Below are 22732 nucleotides of genomic sequence, written 5' to 3'. Positions count from 1 at the left end.
TGCACACCCCACTCATGGGATTCAAATACACAATGAGCATACACATGACCTGTCTACCACTTGGAGGATGTTAGTTTCCGCTAACAATTTGCAATTTGTTAGGTACTTGTCCCTCCCATACAGCAATTTTACTGTATGCGTGCATTGCATACATGCCACAACTTGCTTTATGTAGACAGTGCTGGCATTGCTAATATAAAGCACAATACACTAGATGTGTCAGACTCTACTGTATGCATGTTGCCACAGAGACCATACGTAGCACCTACAAATCTTACACTGCCCCGATGAGTCCGTGATGATGAAAAATGTTGGTCGGCACTAGGATGCTGAAGTTAACGTCTGTGTCTAACGCACACACAGCTGTGGGACTGTAGTGGCCAGAATGTCCATGAGCAGGGTTGAGAACCTGCTAATCTGCAACGCGGAAGCATTCAAATAGCTATCCAGTTACTGGCATATAGGGGGAAACCTGTTCTAAAATACTCTAAGTGGACTTTAAAGAGACTCCGTAACAAAAATTGCATCCTGTTTTTTATCATCCTACAAGTTCCAAAAGCTATTCTAATGTGTTCTGGCTTACTGCAGCACTTTGTACTATCACAGTCTCTGTAATAAATCAATGTATCTTTCCCCTGTCAGACTTGTCGGCCAGTGTCTGGAAGGCTGCCAAGTTCTTCAGTGTTGTGGTTCTGCTATGAACTCCCCCCTTTCAGGCCCCTCTCTGCACACTGCCTGTGTGATATTTAGATTAGTGCAGCTTCTCTCTGCTCTCGTATCTTTTACAAGCTGGATAAAGTGTCCTCTGAGCTGGCTGGGCTTTCACATACTGAGGAAATTCAGACAAGGGCAAAGCTGTTTTCAGGAAGAAAAGAGCAGCCTGAAACTTCAGTGCATGAGAGCAGAAGGGGGAAAGAAACACACAAATGATCTCTTGAGATTCAAAAGGAAGGCTGTATACAGCCTGCTTGTGTATGGATGTATTTTCTATGTGTGGACATACTGTACATCAACCTACTTCCTGTTTTGGTGGCCATTTTGTTTGTTTATAAACAAACTTTTCAAAACTGTTTTTAACCACTTTTAATGCGGCGGGGAGCGGCGAAATTGTGACAGAGGGTAATAGGAGATGTCCCCTAACGCACTGGTATGTTTACTTTTGTGCGATTTTAACAATACAGATTCTCTTTAAAGTTTTCAAATTGTGAGTGCACACACTTGTACTATATCAATAAATGTAAACAAGCTTAGGCTATGGGAGGCATTTTTATTTGATATGATCTGGTTAAATGTATCTTGCACTTGACTACTGATGAAAAGGGTGTCTATAGTGAAGGGCAGTGTATGTCTGGGATTCTTGCCACAGATCCATAGAGATGGGGGATGGCACTTAAGTGTCCCAACACACACACACAGACCTGGTTGGGTCTTTTTTGTTTAGTAAGTCCCAATTCGACGGTGTTCTCTTATAATCTATTTGAACAGAAGATCAACAATTTGCAAGTGTGTGGTGGATCACGATAACATCAAATGCTAGGACGGATATTTATATGAATCGCAATAAAGATATACTTCCTGAACAGCACACCTCCCTTGCTATGGATCTTTCCTGCACCGTCTAGTCTGTAGGGCCAGTGCACTCCACAAGGAGTGGGAGACCGCTCGAAATGGCGACTGTCCGTTACTGGCTGGCTGCAATGTAGACACACTCGCTTCCAAGTGTGCCCTACAGCGCTGTGAGCATCTGAGAGCTACTTATACCTGAGAGCTATACTTACACCTAATACCTAAACTGGGTGATGGCTGTATATTCACTGTCTTTGTGAATTAAGTAGAAAATGGAAAATCTTCACTGCTGGTTGACTACTTCATAAGAATCACAATATATTCACAGGAAATTACAAGTTATTTCAGAAGTCTAAAGCTTGAGCAGAATCTATAAGTTCAACCCAAATTGCCCATCTTTGGACCCGGCCCTCTTGTTTATTCTGAGCTGTTGACACAAGTTCGTCCGTTCTCATGATGATGTTAATTTCTTTAATAAGCTCAGAGTTGGAGGGGTTTGCGGTGCTTTTCCATGATTTGGCGATCAGCAACCTGGCGCATATTAAGATGAACTTAAATATGGAATTTTTTTGCCCTTTTTGATCGAACCTGGTAAAGTGGATAGCAATACGATCTCCAGAGTGCAGGGCAAAGGTGTGAAAAACAACAATCTGTGAAGTTTAAAACCCTTATCCCAAAAAAGCCTAATTCCAGGGCAGGATCACCAGACGTGGATGTAGTCTCCAGGCAATTGATTACACCGCCAATGTGTTTCAGGGGTTTGAGGATTGAACTTATGTGTAACTGTTTCTTTCTTGGGCAAGCACGGAGGGAGAAGATTGGTGTAGGAGGGTGAACGATTTATTCCAATCCTCTTGGTCTAAGTTTTTCCCTTTAGTCTTTATGCCACTGATCCTGGATCATTTCGAGAACCGCTTCACGTGCATCACTTAAGAGGATGGAGTATACCGTATTTTTTGGACTATAAAACACACTTTTTCTCCCCCAAAAGTGGGTGGAAAAAGTCCCTGCGTCTTATGGTCCGAATGCACTGCCTGCATACATTAAAATTCAATCATATGTTAGGTTCCTGCAGGCTCTGAGCTCTGTGATTCCTCCAGTCTCCCCCTTCATGCCGTGCTGCATGTCAGGAGGCTTACTGCTGCTCTTCTCATGTCCCCATCCCGGCTTTGTGCACTTGCTCGGTCTCACCATTTAGATTGCGCTGCATGTAAGGAGGCTTCCTGCTTCTCCCTTGTGTCCCCCTGCCCGGCTGGCACCATGTGCTTTCTCAGTCTCCCCCTGCAGCGATGCCTGTCAGATTTATTTCATGCCTCGCTGCACCATGTGTCTTCGCTGTTGTGGGTCTTGACTCCGCCCCCAGACCTCCGTGGGATCCCCGCTCTGATTGGCAGAAGATGCTCTGCGAAAGAAGCTCCGCCCCCAGACCTCCATGGGATCCCCGCTCTGATTGGCAGAAGACGCTCTGCCAAAGAAGCTCCGCCCCCAGACCTCCGTGGGATCCCCACTCTGATTGGCAGAAGCTCTGCTGAAGAAGTCCCACCCCTGAATCCTGAGCTTGGTCCCCCAGCTCCACAAGGAGAAGATACTCCGCCCTCCCACATCATACTGCCGATATATTGGCGGTTTGATTTGACACAGGCAGCAGCTATGTGTCAGGTATGATAATGAGTATGTTTGCACATTACACCTGACACCTATTAAACGCAATCAGCAGCAGTACAATGGATGCACATTTGTTTATGAGAACATTGTTTGCACAGCACTGTACACTTGACACCTGTGGATGCACGTTTGGCATGCAACATGCTCTAGGAGATTGTATGGGGAGCAGCAGGTATCAAAAATCATTAGAAACAGAGTACTAGCACTGTTGCAAAATGTTGAGATTGATTCAAGACTTCCGGCAAAGTGGTACAACATGTATGGTAAAAAAAAAAAATCAAGCATACCGTGCTCCAGAAGAGGGTCAAACAGTGGGTGTGGGCACACAGAGTAGCCTGACAGCCATGTTGTGCCAGGTAGTGTTTCAGCCTTGGAAAAAACATCATACAGCACAAAATGGCTGTCAGGCTACTCTTCTGGAGCACGGTACACCTGATTTTTTTTTTTTTTTACCCAACATGCTGTACCACTTTGTTGGAAGTCGTACACCTGACGCTTAGCCTACATTTAATAAAAGTCCATCACAAGCACTGTAGTAATCTAGTGACAGACTACACAGACCTAGCGATATTGCAGATGAATGAGTCGGCAGTTGGTCTGAGGCAAAAGGAACAAGCCTTTAAACAAGCACCCACTGTCGATGCGTTCATCTGCAATATCACTATGTCTGCCTAACCTGTCACTATATTAACATACTATGATGTTACATTGCTTGTGATGGACTTCTATTACTGTAAACATGTGCAAAACTACGGTACTTGTGACCAGCAGTGCCAGGTGTGTTTTTGTTCTCACTCCTGCTGACAGATTGTTAATGATAAAATAATATAGGTGGCGCTTATGGAAAAAACCTCACAAAACAGAGAAATGAGAAGGGGATATCCTCCCTCCTCCACTGGTCTGCTGCTACCTCACTCTGTTGGGGTACCCCTATCCCCAACTACACGCACAAAATTTTCAAACAATATGTGAGGAGCGCTGACACTTTCCACAGCAATTAATGTATCTTTTTATATTTAACTTTTATTGATCAATTAGAATAAATGAATATAAAATGAATAAATTGAGTTGGTGGAATACATATGGCACACACAATCTCTCTGCACTCACTTTCTCATACACCTGAGAGTTTGCTGATGAGTTCTCAAAAAAGTACAGGTGCACCCATAAAAAGGTAATCAAAAAATCTAAAATCAAAAAGGTTTTAGTATATATAAAAATAAAAATATATAAATATATATACATAAGGTTTGCAAATTGACCCCACAAGTGTCCACATAAGGATATCCGGTCACACTACGCCAGCTTATTCCTAATAACCATAAAGGCGCTTACTGGTAGGTGAAATGTATTCCTCAGTCCGCTCCTATACGTCTTGCCGATAATGGTTCTGACCCGGGTCTCCCGCAGCAGTAATCCAAGAGGAGGGGGACTATCATAGATTTTCCCGTCCGTATCCACCCGCCGTAGCAATAGCCAGGTGAAGGTAGCGGGTCCTATCCAGAAGCCGCTCGTCACTCCTCGTACTCCGCGGCAGACACCAATAGCGCTTCCTGGGTCAGGGTTCTGACCAGAGACGTCACTTCCGTGCGTCTCACCGCTACTTCCCTGTGCTCCAACCTCCACCAGTCATACGATATCCACTGGTCCTATGAGGAAACTGTTGGTTCAGTAGCAGCTAGTTCCAATAGATCTAATGGGGCGCCCCACTAAAACCTCATTAACATGTTTCGACACTAAGCATGTGTCTTCATCAGAATGATTGGAATTCCACGCTACAGGAGGGGAGTGAGAAGAGGAGGGAAAAAAAGCAACCCCTGTATACTTATAAAAACACATGAAAAATAAGCATATAAAATAAGGGGAGACAAGTGCAAGAAACACAGTGCATGCTAAGGCAAATAAAATCTCCCTCCACTACCCCACCATAGAAATGGGGGGGATAGTGGGAGGGAAAAGAGGAAGCACAATAGAAGATTAACTCTCAAAGAATACCACAACATGTATATAAATAGTCATGTATACAAAGGCTTGCAAAAGAATTCGGCCCCCTTCAAGTTTTCCACATTTTGTCACATTACTGCCACAAACATGAATCAATGTTATTGGAATTCCACGTGAAAGACCAATACAAAGTGGTGTACACATGAGAAGTGGAACGAAAATTATACATAATTCCAAACATTTTTTACAAATAAATAACTGCAAAGTGGGCTGTGCGTAATTATTCAGCCCCATTTGGTCTGAGTGCAGTCAGTTGCCCATAGACATTGCCTGATGAGTGCTAATGACTAAATTAAGTGCACCTGTGTGTAATCTAATGCCAGTACTAATACAGCTGCTCTGTGACGGCCACCAAGGTTGTCTAAGAGAATATTGGGAGCAACAACACCATGAAGTCCAAAGAACACACCAGACAGGTCAGGGATAAAGTTATTGAGAAATTTAAAGCAGGCTTAGGCTACAATAAGATTTCCAAAGCCTTGAATATCCCACGGAGCACTGTTCAAGCATTCATTCAGAAATGGAAGGAGTATGGTACAACTGTAAACCTACCAAGACAAGGCCGTCCACCTAAACTCACAGGCCGAACAAGGAGAGCGCTGATCAGAAATGCAGTCAAGAGGCCCATGGTGACTCTGGACGAGCTGCAGAGATCTACAGCTCAGGTGGGAGAATCTGTCCATAGGACAACTATTAGTTGTGCACTGCACAAACTTGGCCTGTATGGATAAATGACAAGAAGAAAGCCACTGTTAACAGAAAAGCATAAGAAGTCCCATTTGCAGTTTGCCACAAGCCATGTGGGGGACACAGCAAACATGTGGAAGAAGGTGCTCTGGTCAGATGAGACCAAAATGGAATGTTTTGGCGAAAATGCAAAACGCTATGTGTGGCGGAAAACTAACACTGCACATCACTCTGAACACACCATCCCCACTGTCAGTGGCAAGATCTGAAAACTGCTGTTCACAAACGCTGTCCATCTAATCTGACTGAGGTGGAGCTGTTTTGCAAAGAAGAATGGGCATGGATTTCAGTCTCTAGATGTGCAAAGCTGGTAGAGACATACCCTAAAACACTGGCAGCTGTAATTGCAGCAAAAGGTGGTTCTACAAAGTATTGACTCAGGGGGCTGAATAATTACGCACACCCCACTTTGCAGTCATTGATTTGTAAAAAATGTTTGGAATCATGTATGATTTTCGTTCCAATTCTCCTGTGTACACCACTTTGTATTGGTCTTTTACAGGGAATTCCAATAAAATTGATTCATATTTGTGACAGTAATATGACAAAATGTGGAAAACTTCAAGGGGGCCGAATACTTTTGCAAGCCACTGTATGTAAATAGATGGATTGAAAATGTCAGAAAGGCATACATTGTATGTATTAATTTCTGGGTCAAAGAGTTCACTTCCTGACTGACATATGGAAGTGAAAATAAAATAACTCCAGGAAATCGCTTAGAAAAGCGCTTTTCTAAGCGAATATTGCTGTGAAAAGCGCAGACAAAATCATACTATAAATCGCTCAGCACTTGCGCTATCGCTGGCGACTTGTAATGTAAATAAGGCCTACACCTGTTGGAATTGGAGTATTAGAAACCATTTGGGGATGGGTACCGATTCCCCCTCCTTCACCCAAGCCTCAGGTGGAGCCAATGTTCTACCCCTAACATAATGTCTGTTTTGTGGTCAATCTTCTTCTCCTCGAGAAGGAAGAGGCATTTGCCCCTGGACCAAAGTATGCATTATCCAGAATAGAGGACTGAGGAGTGTGGAAAGGATTGCATTAAAGTGTTTAAAATCGATTTTCTCAAAAACTACAAGGTCTTTTTTGAAAAATGATTCACTTGTTCCCACAGAATCAAAATATCACATTTTCTGGCTGTTCGTATCAGTGAGCCCTTTGTTAGTCGGGTGTCTTGTATATAATTCTCTTGCTTTTGTATAATTCACTATTAGCAATCTTCTTAGCCTTCTAATAACTGACTTCTGCTGTTATCTATTTCACCTGTGATATCGGTCACACTAGCAGTAAATGTTTATATTGTTGCCAGCTATAAATATCTATATCTGAGTGAGTTGGTCACCTGACTATTAGAATTAAAAAGCAAAAAGCCATATTACCTAATTGGTGATCATCATTATCAAATACAGCTCTTTCTACAATAAACTTGTAGATCCTCACCAACCAATTACAGTTTTAATTCAGTTAACAACCAATACTGAAATGTTACACAGCTACTCCCTGAAATATTTTCAAATTGTATAGCTTTCAGTGACTGACTGTGCCATTTACAGGTAAAATGTCATCGCTGAGCTAAATAAGCTACTGCAAATATATTTCTGCACTTTACAGGCAAAATTCTTGTAGTACTCTGATAGTAAAACTAATCTGAAGCTCCCATCTAGCTTCTAGAGCGTGGACTATCAGGCACCGGCTCTGGGGATAAGCAAATGTCTGCAGCATCGCACATAATGTCAGACTTGGAGCCAGTACTGTTTCTGGGGTCAGGCATTGGTGACTTCCAGCACTGGATGGAAGCCTCACCTGTGTGATGTAGAAGTTATTCTAGCAGCTTTCCTTTAAACCTTCCCTACATGGTGCTTTGCACAGAACTTTAGACTGTGATCATGCTTTGTCAGTTTCCTGGGCTGTCTCCAGATCATATGCTGATAAAACTAAGAAACAAAGGCATTTAAAAAGAAAGAGACTGCATTCTCCAGCTTGGCAACACCTGTCACATTTCAAGTCAAGTTTTAAAACTGCACAATGCTATCTTCAGAGCTTGCTTTATGTACCTTAGATCTTTGTGTAACCTGGGGGAGCCCCAACTAAAATGTGTTCTGACAAATGCGCTGCAGCAGAAGATCTGGCACAAAATTGTAAAACTGTAATAAAACAAAGTAAGAATTAAGTTTGCTGGCTCGACTATATTGATCTACTTTACATCAACAAAGACAACTGCAGGTGATGTACAAAGCTTGTAAATTGTACATAGGTAGAAAAGTGAGGTGTATGCAGCAATACCGCTTTAACCACTTCAGCCTCCAGTGTTTTTTCACCTTATGCATCCAAGCAATTTTCACATTTCAGCACTCTTCCCCTTCATTCGCCAATAACTTTATCAATACTCATCACATCTAAATGATCTATATCTTGTTTTTACCACCACCAGTTAGGGCTCGTTTCCACTAGTGCGGTGCGAATCACCGGGATTCCACCGCTGACAAAATCGCATGCGGGTGCGATTCCGCTTGCATTTTTTGCCGCGATTTCGCATAGGCAGGGTATATGCAAATTTAACCATGTCACTGCCTGGTTCAATTTACATTAGTTTTCATGCAAATTCGCACGCGAAATCGCGGCAAAAAACGCATGCGCGTTTTCCCTATTAAATACATAGCCTGCGAATCGCCTGCATTCCTCACGCAGGCGAATTCTGCAGGCTTTACCGTGCAGAAAAATCCTGCACAGAAAAACGCAGGAAAAAACTGACAAGTGGAAACAGGGCCATCCACTTGTATTGGTTATGCGAATCCGCATGCAGAGAACGCATGCGGATTCGCTCTAGTGGAAACGGGCCCTAAGGCTTTTTGGGGGTGGTATTTGTTTTTAGTAATTTATTTTCTATGCATTTTATAGGGAAAAATGAGGAAAAAATGAAAAAATACACTTTTTCTCCAATTCAATTCCCTATAGTTTTAAAATAAACAAAGCTATTCTAGATAAAACACACACATTGAATTTGCCCATTTGTCCTGGTAATATCAACAATTAAATTATGTCCCTAGTGCAATGTATAAGGGTTATACATTATTTGGAAGTACAGGTATATTTTTTTCTACGTTGTGTTTTTTGTTTTCTCATTGCACTTAGCCAATGTTTAAAAGCCCTTATTTGCAAAAGTAAGAGTAATGGACCCTCATGGCATACATATTTAAAAAGCTGGGTCGCTAAGTTAACCATTTATGCATTCTCTTTTCACTTCTGTCACTGAGGTTTTTTTTACAAGTATTTTATTTTGGTACAGTGTGTATGAAAATAAAATTTTATTGCTTTTCATTCAGTTTGTCGCAAAAAAAAAAAAAATCACATAACATGGACCTCAGCTAACAAAGAGCCCAAATTCTATTCCCTCGCTTGTCACAGTTAAAACGATACCCTATATGCATAACCACATATCTTTTCGGCCACGCAATACACTGTTAACCATGAGCAGCACCAATGGATTTTTCAAGGCCATTTTTTGCACCCAAAGTAATACAGTCTTTCTCTCTTAGCAAAGCCCCTGGAGTCCCAGAACATTCGATACAGGTCATAAATGTCACCATTCTGAAAACTAGAGACCCAGGCCTACTCAGACATTATTTTGTAACATACTTTAACAACCAGAACAAACATATTGGAACTCACCGTTGGAGGTCAAGCAGGCAGCAAATTCCGAAGTAGAAGAGTAGTGGAGTCTTAAAGTCAGTAGTTGGAGAAATGTTATCAGCCGAGGCAGAGGGTAAAAACCAGGAAAATGATCAGCCAAACCAGATGTCAGAAGCCCAGCTTATGGTCAGCAGAATAGTAAAAATATGAATAAACAGGATGGAAGCCAAGTGGCCAGTACTTGCGTCTTGTAATGCTAGGGTATGGGTTCATACATAAAACTTCATGGAGTCTGTAAGTGCACTTCTTGTGGGTGTCCTCCAAGCACTCCAGTTTCTTTCCTTACTCATATTGGCAGGTAAATTGGTTTTCCTCCATAACTTTTTGTAAGGATTGGTTTGTAAAACTTTCTGAGGGACAGTTAGTGATAAATAAATGTACAAATTTGCAGATGTTGTTCAGGATATAAATAAATTAAAGGACAACTGTAGCGAGAGGTATATAGAGGCTGCCATATTTATTCCCCCTTAAAGTGTACCAGAGCTGAAAAAAGTAAAAAGATTTATACATACCTTAAGTCAGCCGGGGCCAGTCTATGCAGGAGTAGTGTGCCCTCTACATATCTTTCCAGCGACTGCTGGAGAGATACCCAAACAGCGCACTTCTCCTGTGTAGACTGGCCCCTACTGACGTAAGTGACAGGACCCAGTTCCCAAAGCTGCGGGCAGCAGAGGACGGCGGCGTGGGAGCGATCCGAGCAGATGGGGCTGGAGGAAGCCCCAGGTATGTATAAATCATTTTACTTTTTCATCTTTGAGTCCCTTTAACCACTTGAGGACCTAGGGCTTTCTACCCCTTAAAGCGGTTTAACACCCAGCATTACAACTTTGCTTTAAAAGATTGCTTACAGCTTACAAACTATTATGCCAGATTTTTTTTTAAGCAGAAATTCACTGAATGGGTTAAACATGACATTTTAGTGTTGGATTTAACTAGGAATCCGCATCCGTTCTTATCTTTAGTTACAAAATGTATCTTTATTTGTTATACAAATAGACCTTTGAAAAGCCTGCCGGGGAAGCCCTCTTTGTTCTCTCAGAGCAGTGTTTGTTTGTTACATTGTAGATAGATACATTTGTAACTAAACAAGCAAGCACGAGGAGCATTTCTAGCTAAATGCAGCACTAAAATGTCATGTTTAATCCATTCAGTGAATTTCTGCTAAAAAAAAAATCTGGCATAATAGTTTATAAGCTGTAAGCAATCTTTTAAAGCAAAGTTGAAATGCTGGGTGTTAGACCACTTTAAGGACCGGCCACTTTTTTTCCATTCAGACCACTGCAGCTTTCACGGTTTATTGCTCGCTCATACAACCTACCACCTAAATGAATTTTGGCTCCTTTTCTTGTCACTAATAAAGCTTTCTTTTAGTGCTATTTGATTGCTCCTGCGATTTTTACTTTTTATTATATTCAGCAAAAAAGACATGAATTTTGGCAAAAAAATGATTTTTTTAACTTTCTGTGCTGACAGTTTTCAAATAAAGTAAAATTTCTGTATACATGCAGCGCGAAAAATGTGGACAAACATGTTTTTGATAAAAAAAAACCCATTCAGTGTATATTTATTGGTTTGGGTAAAAGTTATAGCGTTTACAAACTATGGTGCAAAAAGTGAATTTTCCCATTTTCAAGCATCTCTGACTTTTCTGACCCTCTGTCATGTTTCATGAGGGGCTAGAATTCCAGGATAGTATAAATACCCCCCAAATGACCCCATTTTGGAAAGAAGACATCCCAAAGTATTCACTGAGAGGCATAGTGAGTTCATAGAAGATATTATTTTTTATCACAAGTAAGCGGAAAATGACACTTTGTGAAAAAAAAAAAAAAAAAAAAAAAGTTTCCATTTCTTCTAACTTGCGACAAAAAAAAATGAAATCTGCCACGGACTCACCATGCTCCTCTCTGAATACCTTGAAGTGTCTACTTTCCAAAATGGGGTCATTTGTGGGGTGTGTTTACTGTCCTGACATTTTGGGGGGTGCTAAATTGTAAGCACCCCTGTAAAGCCTGAAGGTGCTCATTGGACTTTGGACCCCTTAGCGCAGTTAGGGTGCAAAAAAGTGCCACACATGTGGTATTGCCGTACTCAGGAGAAGTAGTATAATGTGTTTTGGGGTGTATTTTTACACATACCCATGCTGGGTGGGAGAAATATCTCTGTAAATGACAATTTGTTAATTTTTTTTACACACAATTGTCCATTTACAGAGATCTTTCTCCCACTCAGCATGGGTATGTGTAAAAATACACCACAAAACACATTATACTACTTCTCCTGAGTACGGCGATACCACATGTGTGGCACTTTTTTGCACCCTAACTGCGCTAAAGGGCCCAAAGTCCAATGAGTACCTTTAGAATTTCACAGGTCATTTTGAGAAATTTCGTTTCAAGACTACTCCTCACGGTTTAGGGCCCCTAAAATGCCAGGGCAGTATAGGAACCCCACAAATGACCCCATTTTAGAAAGAAGACACCCCAAGGTATTCCGTTAGGAGTATAGTGAGTTCATAGAAGATTTTATTTTTTTGTCAAAAGTTAGCGGAAATTGATTTTAATTGTGTTTTTTCACAAAGTGTCATTTTCCGCTAACTTTTGACAAAAAATAAAATCTTCTATGAACTCACCATACTCCTAACGGAATACCTTGGGGTGTCTTCTTTCTAAAATGGGGTCATTTGTGGGGTTCCTATACTGCCCTGGCATTTTAGGGGCCCTAAACCGTGAGGAGTAGTCTTGAAACGAAATTTCTCAAAATGACCTGTGAAATTCTAAAAGTACTCATTGGACTTTGGGCCCTTTAGCGCAGTTAGGGTGCAAAAAAGTGCCACACATGTGGTATCGCCGTACTCAGGAGAAGTAGTACAATGTGTTTTGGGGTGTATTTTTACACATACCCATGCTGGGTGGGAGAAATACCTCTGTAAATGGACAATTGTGTGTAAAAAAATCAAAAGATTGTCATTTACAGAGGTATTTCTCCCACCCAGCATGGGTATGTGTAAAAATACACCCCAAAACACATTATACTACTTCTCCCGAGTACGGCGATACCACATGTGTGGCACTTTTTTGCACCCTAACTGCACTAAGGGGCCCAAAGTGCAATGAGTACCTTTAGGATTTCACAGGTCATTTTTGTTTCAAGACTACTCCTCACGGTTTAGGGCCCCTAAAATGCCAGGGCAGTATAGGAACCCCACTAATGACCCCATTTTAGAAAGAAGACACCCCAAGGTATTCCGTTAGGAGTATGGTGAGTTCATAGAAGTTTTTATTTTTTTGTCACAAGTTAGCGGAAATTGATTTTAATAGTTTTTTTTCACAAAGTGTCATTTTCCGCTAACTTGTGACAAAAAATAAAATCTTCTATGAACTCACCATACTCCGTACGGAATACCTTTGGGTGTCTTCTTTCTAGAATGGGGTCATTTGTGGGGTTCCTATACTGCCCTGGCATTTTAGGGGCCCTAAACCGTGAGGAGTAGTCTTGAAACCAAATGTCGCAAAATGACCTGTGAAATCCTAAAGGTACTCATTGGACTTTGGGCCCCTTAGCGTACTTAGGGTGTAAAAAAGTGTCACACATGTGGTACCGCCGTACTCAGGAGAAGTAGTATAATGCGTTTTGGGGTGTATTTTTACACATACCCATGCTAAGTGGGAGAAATATCTCTGTAAATGACAATTGTTTGATTTTTTTACACACAATTGTCCATTTACATAGAAATTTCTCCCATCCAGCATGGGTATGTGTAAAAATACACCCCAAAACACATTATACTACTTTTCCTGAGTACAGCGGTACCACATGTGTGACAATTTTTTGCAGCCTAGGTGCGCTAAGGGGCCCAACGTCCTATTCACAGGTCATTTTGAAGCATTTGTTTTCTAGACTACTCCTCGCGGTTTAGGGCCCCTAAAATGCCAGGGCAGTATAGGAACCCCACAAGTGACCCCATTTTAGAAAGAAGACACCCCAAGGTATTCCGTTAGGTGTATGGCGAGTTCATAGAAGATTTTATTTTTTGTCACAAGTTAGTGAAAAATGACACTTTGTGAAAAAAAAAACAATAAAAATTAATTTCCGCTAACTTTTGACAAAAAATAAAATCTTCTATGAACTCGTCATACACCTAACAGAATACCTTGGGGTGTCTTTTTTTCTAAAATAGGGTCACTTGTGGGGTTCCTATACCGCCCTGGCATTTTACAGGCCCAAAACCGTGAGTAGTCTGGAAACCAAATGTCTCAAAATGACTGTTCAGGGGTATAAGCATCTGCAAATTTTGATGACAGGTGGTCTATGAGGGGGCGAATTTTGTGGAACCGGTCATAAGCAGGGTGGCCTTTTAGATGACAGGTTGTATTGGGCCTGATCTGATGGATAGGAGTGCTAGGGGGGTGACAGGAGGTGATTGATGGGTGTCTCAGGGGGTGGTTAGAGGGGAAAATAGATGCAATCAATGCACTGGGGAGGTGATCGGAAGGGGGTCTGAGGGGGATCTGAGGGATTTGGCGAGTGATCAGGAGCCCACACGGGGCAAATTGGGGCCTGATCTGATGGGTAGGTGTGCTAGGGGGTGACAGGAGGTGATTGATGGGTGTCTCAAGGTGTGATTAGAGGGGGGAATAGATGCAAGCAATGCACTGGCGAGGTGATCAGGGCTGGGGTCTGAGGGCATTCTGAGGGTGTGGGCGGGTGATTGAGTGCCCTAGGGGCAGATAGGGGTCTAATCTGATAGGTAGCAGTGACAGGGGGTGATTGATGGGTAATTAGTGGGTGTTTAGGGTAGAGAATAGATGGAAACACTGCGCTTGGGTGGTGATCTGATGTCGGATCTGCGGGCGATCTATTGGTGTGGGTGGGTGATCAGTTTGCCCGCAAGGGGCAGGTTAGGGGCTGATTGATGGGTGGCAGTGACAGCGGGTGATTGATGGGTGGAAGTGACAGGGGGTGATTGATGGGTGGCAGTGACAGGGGGTGATTGATGGGTGATTGATAGGTGATTGACAGGTAATCAGTGGGTTATTACAGGGGAGAACAGATGTAAATATTGCACTGGCGAATTGATAAGGGGGGGTCTGAGGGCAATCTGAGCGTGTAGGCGGGCGATTGGGTGCCCGCAAGGGGCAGATTAGGGTCTGATCTGATGGGTAACAGTGACAGGTGGTGATAGGGGGTGATTGATGGGTAATTAGTGGGTGTTTAGAGGAGAGAATAGATGTAAACGCTGCGCTTGGGTGGTGATCTGATGTCGGATCTGCAGGCGATCTATTGGTGTGGGTGGGTGATCAGATTGCCCGCAAGGGGCAGGTTAGGGGCTGATTGTTGGGTGGCAGTGACGGGGTGATTGATGGGTGATAGGTGATTGGCAGGTGATTGACAGGTGGTCAGTGGGTTATTACAGGGAAGGACAGATGTAATTAATGCACTGGCGAATTGATAAGGGGGGGGTCTGAGGGCAATCTGAGCGTGTGGGCGGGTGATTGGGTGCCCGCAAGGGGCAGATTAGGGTCTGATCTGATAGGTAACAGTGACAGGTGGTGATAGGGGGTGATTGATGGGTGATTGATGGGTAATTAGTGGGTGTTTAGAGAAGATAACAGATGTAAACAATACATTTGGGAGGTAATCTGACGGCGGGTTTGCGGGCGATCTAATGGTGTGGGTGGGTGATCAGATTGCCCGCAAGGGGCAGGTTAGGGGCTGATTGATGGGTGGCAGTGACAGGGGGTGATTGATGGGTGATAGGTGATTGGCAGGTGATTGACAGGTGATCAGTGGGTTATTACAGGGAAGAACAGATGTAATTAATGCACTGGTGAATTGATAAGGGGGGGTCAGAGGGCAATCTGAGCGTGTGGGCGGGTGATTGGGTGCCCGCAAGGGGCAGATTAGGGTCTGATCTGATAGGTAAAAGTGACAGGTGGTGATAGGGGGTGATTGATGGGTGATTGATGGGTAATTAGTGTGTGTTTAGAGGAGAGAATAGATGTAAACAATGGATTTGGGAGGTGATCTGATGTCGGATCTGCGGGCGATCTATTGGTGTGGGGGGGTGATCAGATTGCCCGCAAGGGGCAGGTTAGGGGCTGGCTGATGGGTGGCAGTGACAGGGGGTGATTGACGGGTGATTGACTGGTGATTGACGGGTGATTGACAGGTGATTGACAGGTGATCAGGGGGATAGATGCATACAGTAAACAGGGGGGGTGGTCTGGGGGGGGGGGTCTGGGGAGAATCTGAGGGGTGGGGGGTGATCAGGAGGGGGCAGGGAGCAGGGTGGGGGATAAAAAAAAAAATAGCGTTGACAGATAGTGACAGGGAGTGATTGATGGGTGATTAGGGGGGTGATTGGGTGCAAACAGGGGTCTGGGGGGTGGGCAGGGGGGGTCTGATGGGTGCTGTGGGCGATCTGGGGCAGGGGGGGGGGAAAAATCAGTGTGCTTGGTGCAGACTAGGGTGGCTGCAGCCTGCCCTGGTGGTCCCTCGGACACTGGGACCACCAGGGCAGGAGGCAGCCTGTATAATACACTTTGTAAACATTACAAAGTGTATTATACACTTTGTATGCGGCGATCGCGGGGTTAACATCCCGCCGGCGCTTCCGTATGGCCGGCGGGATGTTGCGGCGGGTGAGCGGCGCCAGGCGGAGGCGGAGGATCGCGTCACTGATGACGCGATCGCTCCGCCCATGCCCCTACAAGGACCGCCGCCAATTGTCAATACGGCGGTCCTTGCGGGGTGCACTTCCCGGCCGCCAATTGTACATACGGCGGTCGGGAAGTGGTTAAGCAGTACCAGTTGCCTGGCAGCCCTGCAGATCTATTTGGATGAAGTAGTGTCTGAATAACACCAGAAACAAGCATGCAGATAATCTTGTCAGTTCCGGAAACACCTGATCTGCTGCATGCTTGTTCAGGGGCTATGGCTAAAAGTAGACACAGAGGATCAGCAGGACAGCCAGGCAACTGGTGGTATTGCACAAAAAGGAAAAAAAACATGGCCGCCTCACTCAATTGTACTAAAAAAAAAATTCTAAAGTCTAATGATCAAGAACTGAGTGGTAGGTCTCAAAACACTGCACAAGGCACAGTCCTGGGCTTGACGGGCATCTAGGGCAGTAGAACCTGGTGTCACTTCTTTTGTTGTTTTTTTCGTGCATACTTTGCATCTCTTTTGAGCAAATTTTTTTCCTGGAGTAGGGGGCAGTGTACCAGGAAAGTGCTTGTCCCGGAGCCTTATTACATCCTCTAAATGCAGTTGGTCCGAGCACTCATGTGCATAGCCCGATTCATAAATGAGGGAGGTAATTACTTCCTTTTGAAATTGTAAAAAGAAACCTCTCTTTCCAGATTTTTTATGGAGTACAAATGCGTTGTACATGGCCATTTGTAGTAGATATATGGCCACCTTCTTATACCAGGCCTTGGTCTTTCGCACAACAAGGTATGGAGCCAACATCAGGTCCGACAAGTCAACGCCTCCCATATATTTATTGTAGTCCAGAATTGCTTCCGGCTTCTCAATCTGCTCTCTTTGGGATGTCACTGTTCTGGTAGCCTCACTGTGTATTGTTGTCCACATCAGCACATCCCTTTTGTCCTTAAATTTGAGCGCAAGGAGTTCATTGCTACGGATGTTGTGTTGCTCTCCCTTTTTCATTTTTTCCCAGTGACCTCCAGGGGCAGACCAAGGCGATTGGGCCTTACAGTTCCACAGGCTACAGTCTGCTGTGAAAATAGATGTTTGAAAAGTGGTTCACTGACATAAAAGTTGTCAGTGTACAGATGGTAGCCTTTATTTAATAAGGGGTAAATTAGATCAAGCACAATTTTTCCAGTGCTACCCATGTAAGGTGGGAACCCCTCAGGCTCCAACTGACTATCTTTGCCTTCGTATACACTGAAGGCATAGGTGTAGCCTGTTTTACTCTCGCAGAGTTTATATAACTTGACCCCATACCATGAGCGTTTATTGGGAATATATTGCCTGATTCCCAGCCTGCCATGAAAGGGAATGAGCGACTCATCTATATCGATATTTTTTTCAGGCATATAGACCTCTTTAAAGCGGTATTGTCACCATAAAAATCAAATTTCAACAGCAACTGGTCTGAGTGTATTAAGTGATAAAGATGCTAATCCTGCATTCAAAACTTTTTTCTGCTGTTATGGTTTGGAGTTATTACATACTATAGGAGCACTGGTCCTAGTGCCAAACAGTGCCAGAAAGTTGAATGCTGAGAGTTCTTTTGAATGCTGGGAGTTCTTTTTATCTATAATATATTCCTCCTCTTCCATTTATTTCCCTGCCTAGCTGATCACTTGTGTTTACAAGCAAGGCTAAGGTGACTCAGTGATTGCATGTGTAAATAAATAAAAAAAAAAAGACTCTGGGAGGAGGGCAGCTAATGAATACACAATGAGCAAGAGAAGGGAGGGGGGACACGAGTCGGGGAGGATATGATGTCAGCATTAGCTTGGCAAGATGGCCACTGCCTAGAAAAGGATTTTCTGCTTTTCCTTTGTAAAATTCACAGGAATCAGTACGTGGATAGCACAATACATCTGTTATGTAAGTAGAGGTAGTATTTATCTACTTATATATGTGTTTTTTATTTCTAGGTTAGCATGGGTGTCGCTTGTTCTTTAAATACAGTGTTCAGGTGATTCAAACGAGGCCTCAATTTAAATAGACGGTCATGGGCTGGATCATCCCTTTGCAGTTGTTGGGAGTTATCATTAAAATGCAGGCACTTGAGCAGATATTGATAACGCACTTTGGTCGTAGTCGCTCTAAAGAGGGGTGTGGAGAGGATAGGCTCCCTAGATCAATAGTCCCGCAGCTTTTGCTTTTTGACAAGGCCCATAGTAAAGGTCAGGCCAAGGAAAACTTTAAGCTCAGGCACATTAGTGGGCCTCCAACGATAATGAAATCGTGTAATGGGGTTGTCTGTGATGAATTGGACAGCGTAGAGGTTTGTTTGTTCCAATATGTACTCTAAAAAGTTCTCAGTTAAGAAAAGACCAAAAAAATCATCTGGCTTCAAATTTGTAGTGGGTACAAATACCCCACTAGATGGGGTGAATATGGGGATGTCTGGCACCTCCATACAAGGAGGTGACCACTGGGCATGAGTGATCTCAAATGGTATCTGCTGCCTGTTAGGTACCCTTGGCAGCAAGATTGCTCTCCTCCTGGCTGCCCCCCGGCCACTGCCCACATTGCCTGCTGTACTGGGACCTGGCTGCTCCTCATCAGCCGAATTGTTTAAAGGGTCCCTATGCTGCTCCTCTCATTCCTTCCTAACCCTGTGATCTGGCGGCGGCTCTTTTGACTCAACGTTTGAGTCGCTGTCTAACAGCATCTCAGAGTCTGCGATAGGGAGCCATTTGCTGCTTGAGGACCCCTCCTCACTGTCGCTGCTACATTGCAGGAAGGTGCAAGCCTCCTCAGCAGTGTACAGCCTTTTTGCCATTTTATAGGCGGACAAAGATAGATGAGACAGAAAGATAAATTAGATAAGTAGTGGGGGGTTTTTTTTGGTTTTTTTTTATAAAAAAGTGGGTAGAGAGCAGGGGTTAAGGACGTATACGGAGGCATATATGGACAGAAGGAATAAAGAGAATAAAGGTGGAAAGGGAAAGAAGGTGTTAGCTAACTAGCTATGGAGGGGTATACAGTAAAAGTTTAATGGGGATCTTATGGGGTTCTAGATATAAACCTTCAATAACAGAGTGAGATGAGAGTAAATTAAGTGAACTATACCACAAGGCTCTCTCACAGCAGCCCCTGTCACCTCAGATCAAAGTTCTGAGGTAACACAGAATTGCTAAGCGATACTGTGGTACTATTTACAAGCATTGGTACTCGTGTATATGAATGATGCCATATTACTGGCTGTAATAGGCATCAATCATGTATAAGGCACTCTGATTGGTTCAGGGATCATGATCCCTTGCACCAATCATTGCTGCCTTATTAGGGCATGGGGAAGAGTGTGCACATGAACACTTTTTTTCTTTAACACTTTTTTTATGTATACATAATATTCGAAGATCACTGTTACCAAGCTGTAACAATGATCATTGAGGGGCTAAGGCTTAACTGATTGGTAACTGATATTTAACTGACAGCAACTTGTATATTTCATTTCTGACAAAATATTGTCAGAACGAGAAGGGATCACTGTAAGAAGATAATGGTGAGCTTCTGAGAGGAACTGATGGTGAGGTTAGTATGTAATATTAATTTGCATGTACGTCATGTGTGTATTTTAAATACTTTTCCTCACTTCAGGTTCCCTTTAAGTTTACAGGCTGGAGTTGTAGCATTGAGCATGAAAATCTATCCACTGCATTACAAGTGTTGGCTTTCTGTGTACTTGGAAAACCAAAGAAATCAAATGGTATTTGCAATAATTCAGGTTGGAGTGAGCTCTGAGGTGTCCCACAGTGCATCACTTCTGAATATGCAAATCATCCCTTTGTTGTCCCTGATAGCTAAATACAGTTCCAGAACCTCTGGAATGCAATGATGTGTCAGCTTGTTAAAGAGACACTGAAACGGAAAAAAAATATATGATATAGTGAATTGGTTGTGTACTATGAATAATTACTAGAAGATTAGCAGCAAAGAAAATATTCTCATACTTTTATTTTCAGGTATATAGTGTTTTTTCTAACATTGCATCATTCTATAATATGTGCAGATTACACAACACTCAAAAATGAGTCTTTCAGAGCAGTCTGTGAAGTGATGACCTCTCCTCTAGCAGAGGAAAAGTAAATAGTCCAGGAACAGTTGAGATAATAAAAGTCAGATAACAGCCCTCTCCACGACTAAAGGTGGCCATACACTGGCCCGATTCGCGCTAAACGCACCCGCCGATCCGATTTCCTCCCGAAATCGGATCGGTCCGTCGATCGCGCCGTGCGGGAAATTACCCTCGATCGCCCACGGGTAGGGAGCGCGTCGCTAGCGGCGGCCGATCCGATCAGGTATACATTACCTGACGCTGGCTCCCGGGCATCTTCTCCGCATCTTCTCCGCGCTGCACCCGCTCCATCCCGTCGCTTCCTGTCACTGCAGTGACTAGGAAGTTCAAATAGAGGGCGCTCTATTTGAACTTCCTGGTCACGGAGTGACACAGGAAGCGCCGGGATGGAGCGGGTGCAGCGTGGAGAAGATGCGGAGAAGATGCCCGGGAGCCAGCGTCAGGTAATGTATGCGCGGGGGGGTGGACAGGCGGCAGCGGCGGCTCCACAGATTGTGATCGGTTTCAGGCTGAAATCGATTCACAATCTGTTTGCAGTAAAGGCAGCCATACGATCCCTCTCTGATCAGATTCGATCAGATAAGGATCTGTCAGCTGGTCGATCTAATGGCAAATCGACCAGTGTATGGCTACCTTTACTTAGTCGGAGAGCTGAATGGCTTGTTTGCATAGAGATAACAACTGGAGTTTCTCAACTCTTCCTGTACTGGAAACAATTACACTGATGTATCTGATCTTAATGTTTTATTTCTTAGCTGTGCTACACATACAAATCATATCATATTTTTTTTCCGCTATATTGTCTCTTTAACCGCTTGAGGACCACAGTGTTAAACCCCCCTAAAGACCAGGCCTTTGTTTGTAAAATAGGCCACTGCAGCTTAAAGGCCAAGCTGCAGGACCGCACAGCGCACAAGTGATTTCCCCCCCCCCCCCCCCCATTTCTCCACACCAACAGAGCTCTCTGTTGGTTGGGTCTGATCGCTCCCCGTTTTTTTTTTTTTTTTATAAATATTTTTATTTTGTAATAAATGTCTGTTTCTTTCTTCTTTTTTTTTTTCCCCTCCCTCTCTCCGCCAACCAATCATGACGATCGGCTGTCATAGGCTTTTGCCTATGAGAGCCGGTTACTCTCTAGTGTCCCAGGGGGACAGCCGTGTCAGCGTTGTATCGGCGTAAGGCGGTCCTGGGGCTGCCGCCACGCCCATCGGCGTAACACGGTCGGCTAGTAGTTATTACAGAGCCCTGCCTTATCAGTGCATGACAGGGCATCTTCTACCAGTATTATAACCATTGCAGAGACAACAGTTGAATGGCTGGACTTTATCTTCTGATACAGCCACTTATCAATTGCTGGAAATTAAACATAAGAGATTTTGGCCCAAATAGACCTGCCTTGTAGTCAGCTGAAGCATGGATAGAGGAAAAGTTTACTTAAAGGATATCCGAGGTGAAAATAAACTGACATAAACAATTGTATCTGTCCTCCTCCTTCTAAAAATGACTTTTTTTAGGTATCCCACAGTTTTATTTTTTATTTAAATCTACTTTTTAAGTTTTTACTGCTCAGTTGTCTCTGCTCAATGACACATTAATTCAAATATGCCAGAGCTAAAATCTTTGACCTATTGATCCTTTTTATCTCTTTCCTGTTCTCAGAGGTTATGTACAACCAGGAAAGTGTTTTATGGCTGCAATTCCTTATCAATGAGGATTACATTATCGTCTGACCCAGTCCCGACGCAGACAGAAACTGTCACTTGCATACCTCATTTTAACTCTTTCAGGCAGAAAAAGAAAAAAGGAACACAGCATAGTTATTTGTGTGCTGGGCACTGTACATACACATGCCTCTCTCATCATGTCACCTTAAATGTCCTTTAAAGGGTCAAAACCATCTTCACAAAAATAAACTGGACTAGAATAGCCATAAATGTCAAAAAATTGTTTGAAGGCACATAGGACATACTGAACATAGTTTCAAGCCTTTGCTGCAGCAACACATAGGAGGAATGCATGTTGCATCAGTGGCTGGTAATTTGGGCATCCCTTAATGCTGATAGGGCTTACCTGCTACTTGGCTCTGGTGGCTAAACTACTAGTCTACTACTGCTGAACCACCAATCAAATTATAGTTGAACGGTAATAGGTGCCTAAATCACTGCTTCTGGGCACTTAAGCCACAATTTTACATTACAGTCCAGACACCTGGTGAAGACGGCTCTCAGTTAAACGGATTTGCATAGGGGACTAGTAGACCCTGTGTAA

The 22732-nt window shown here is 43.4% G+C and overlaps 1 protein-coding gene across 4 annotated transcripts in view; it reads left to right on the top strand.

Annotated features, from left to right (window-relative positions):
- Positions 1-22732, top strand: part of DIAPH3 (diaphanous related formin 3) — an 847513-nt gene that overhangs the window by 749040 nt on the left and 75741 nt on the right. The window contains exon 27 of one of the 4 annotated variants that reach the window (XM_068267830.1): positions 9522-9728. The exons of the other annotated variants lie outside the window; for them this stretch is intronic. Coding sequence (XP_068123931.1) covers positions 9522-9562 — 41 coding nt within the window. The 3' untranslated portion in view covers positions 9563-9728. Of the gene's footprint in view, positions 1-9521; positions 9729-22732 lie in introns of those variants that run through there. 4 annotated transcript variants of the gene reach the window in all.

The sequence above is a fragment of the Hyperolius riggenbachi genome, chromosome 2 (assembly GCF_040937935.1).
Source record: "Hyperolius riggenbachi isolate aHypRig1 chromosome 2, aHypRig1.pri, whole genome shotgun sequence".
In the NCBI taxonomy this organism is placed as follows: Eukaryota; Metazoa; Chordata; class Amphibia; order Anura; family Hyperoliidae; genus Hyperolius; species Hyperolius riggenbachi.
This window is presented reverse-complemented; position numbering and strand designations above follow the sequence as displayed.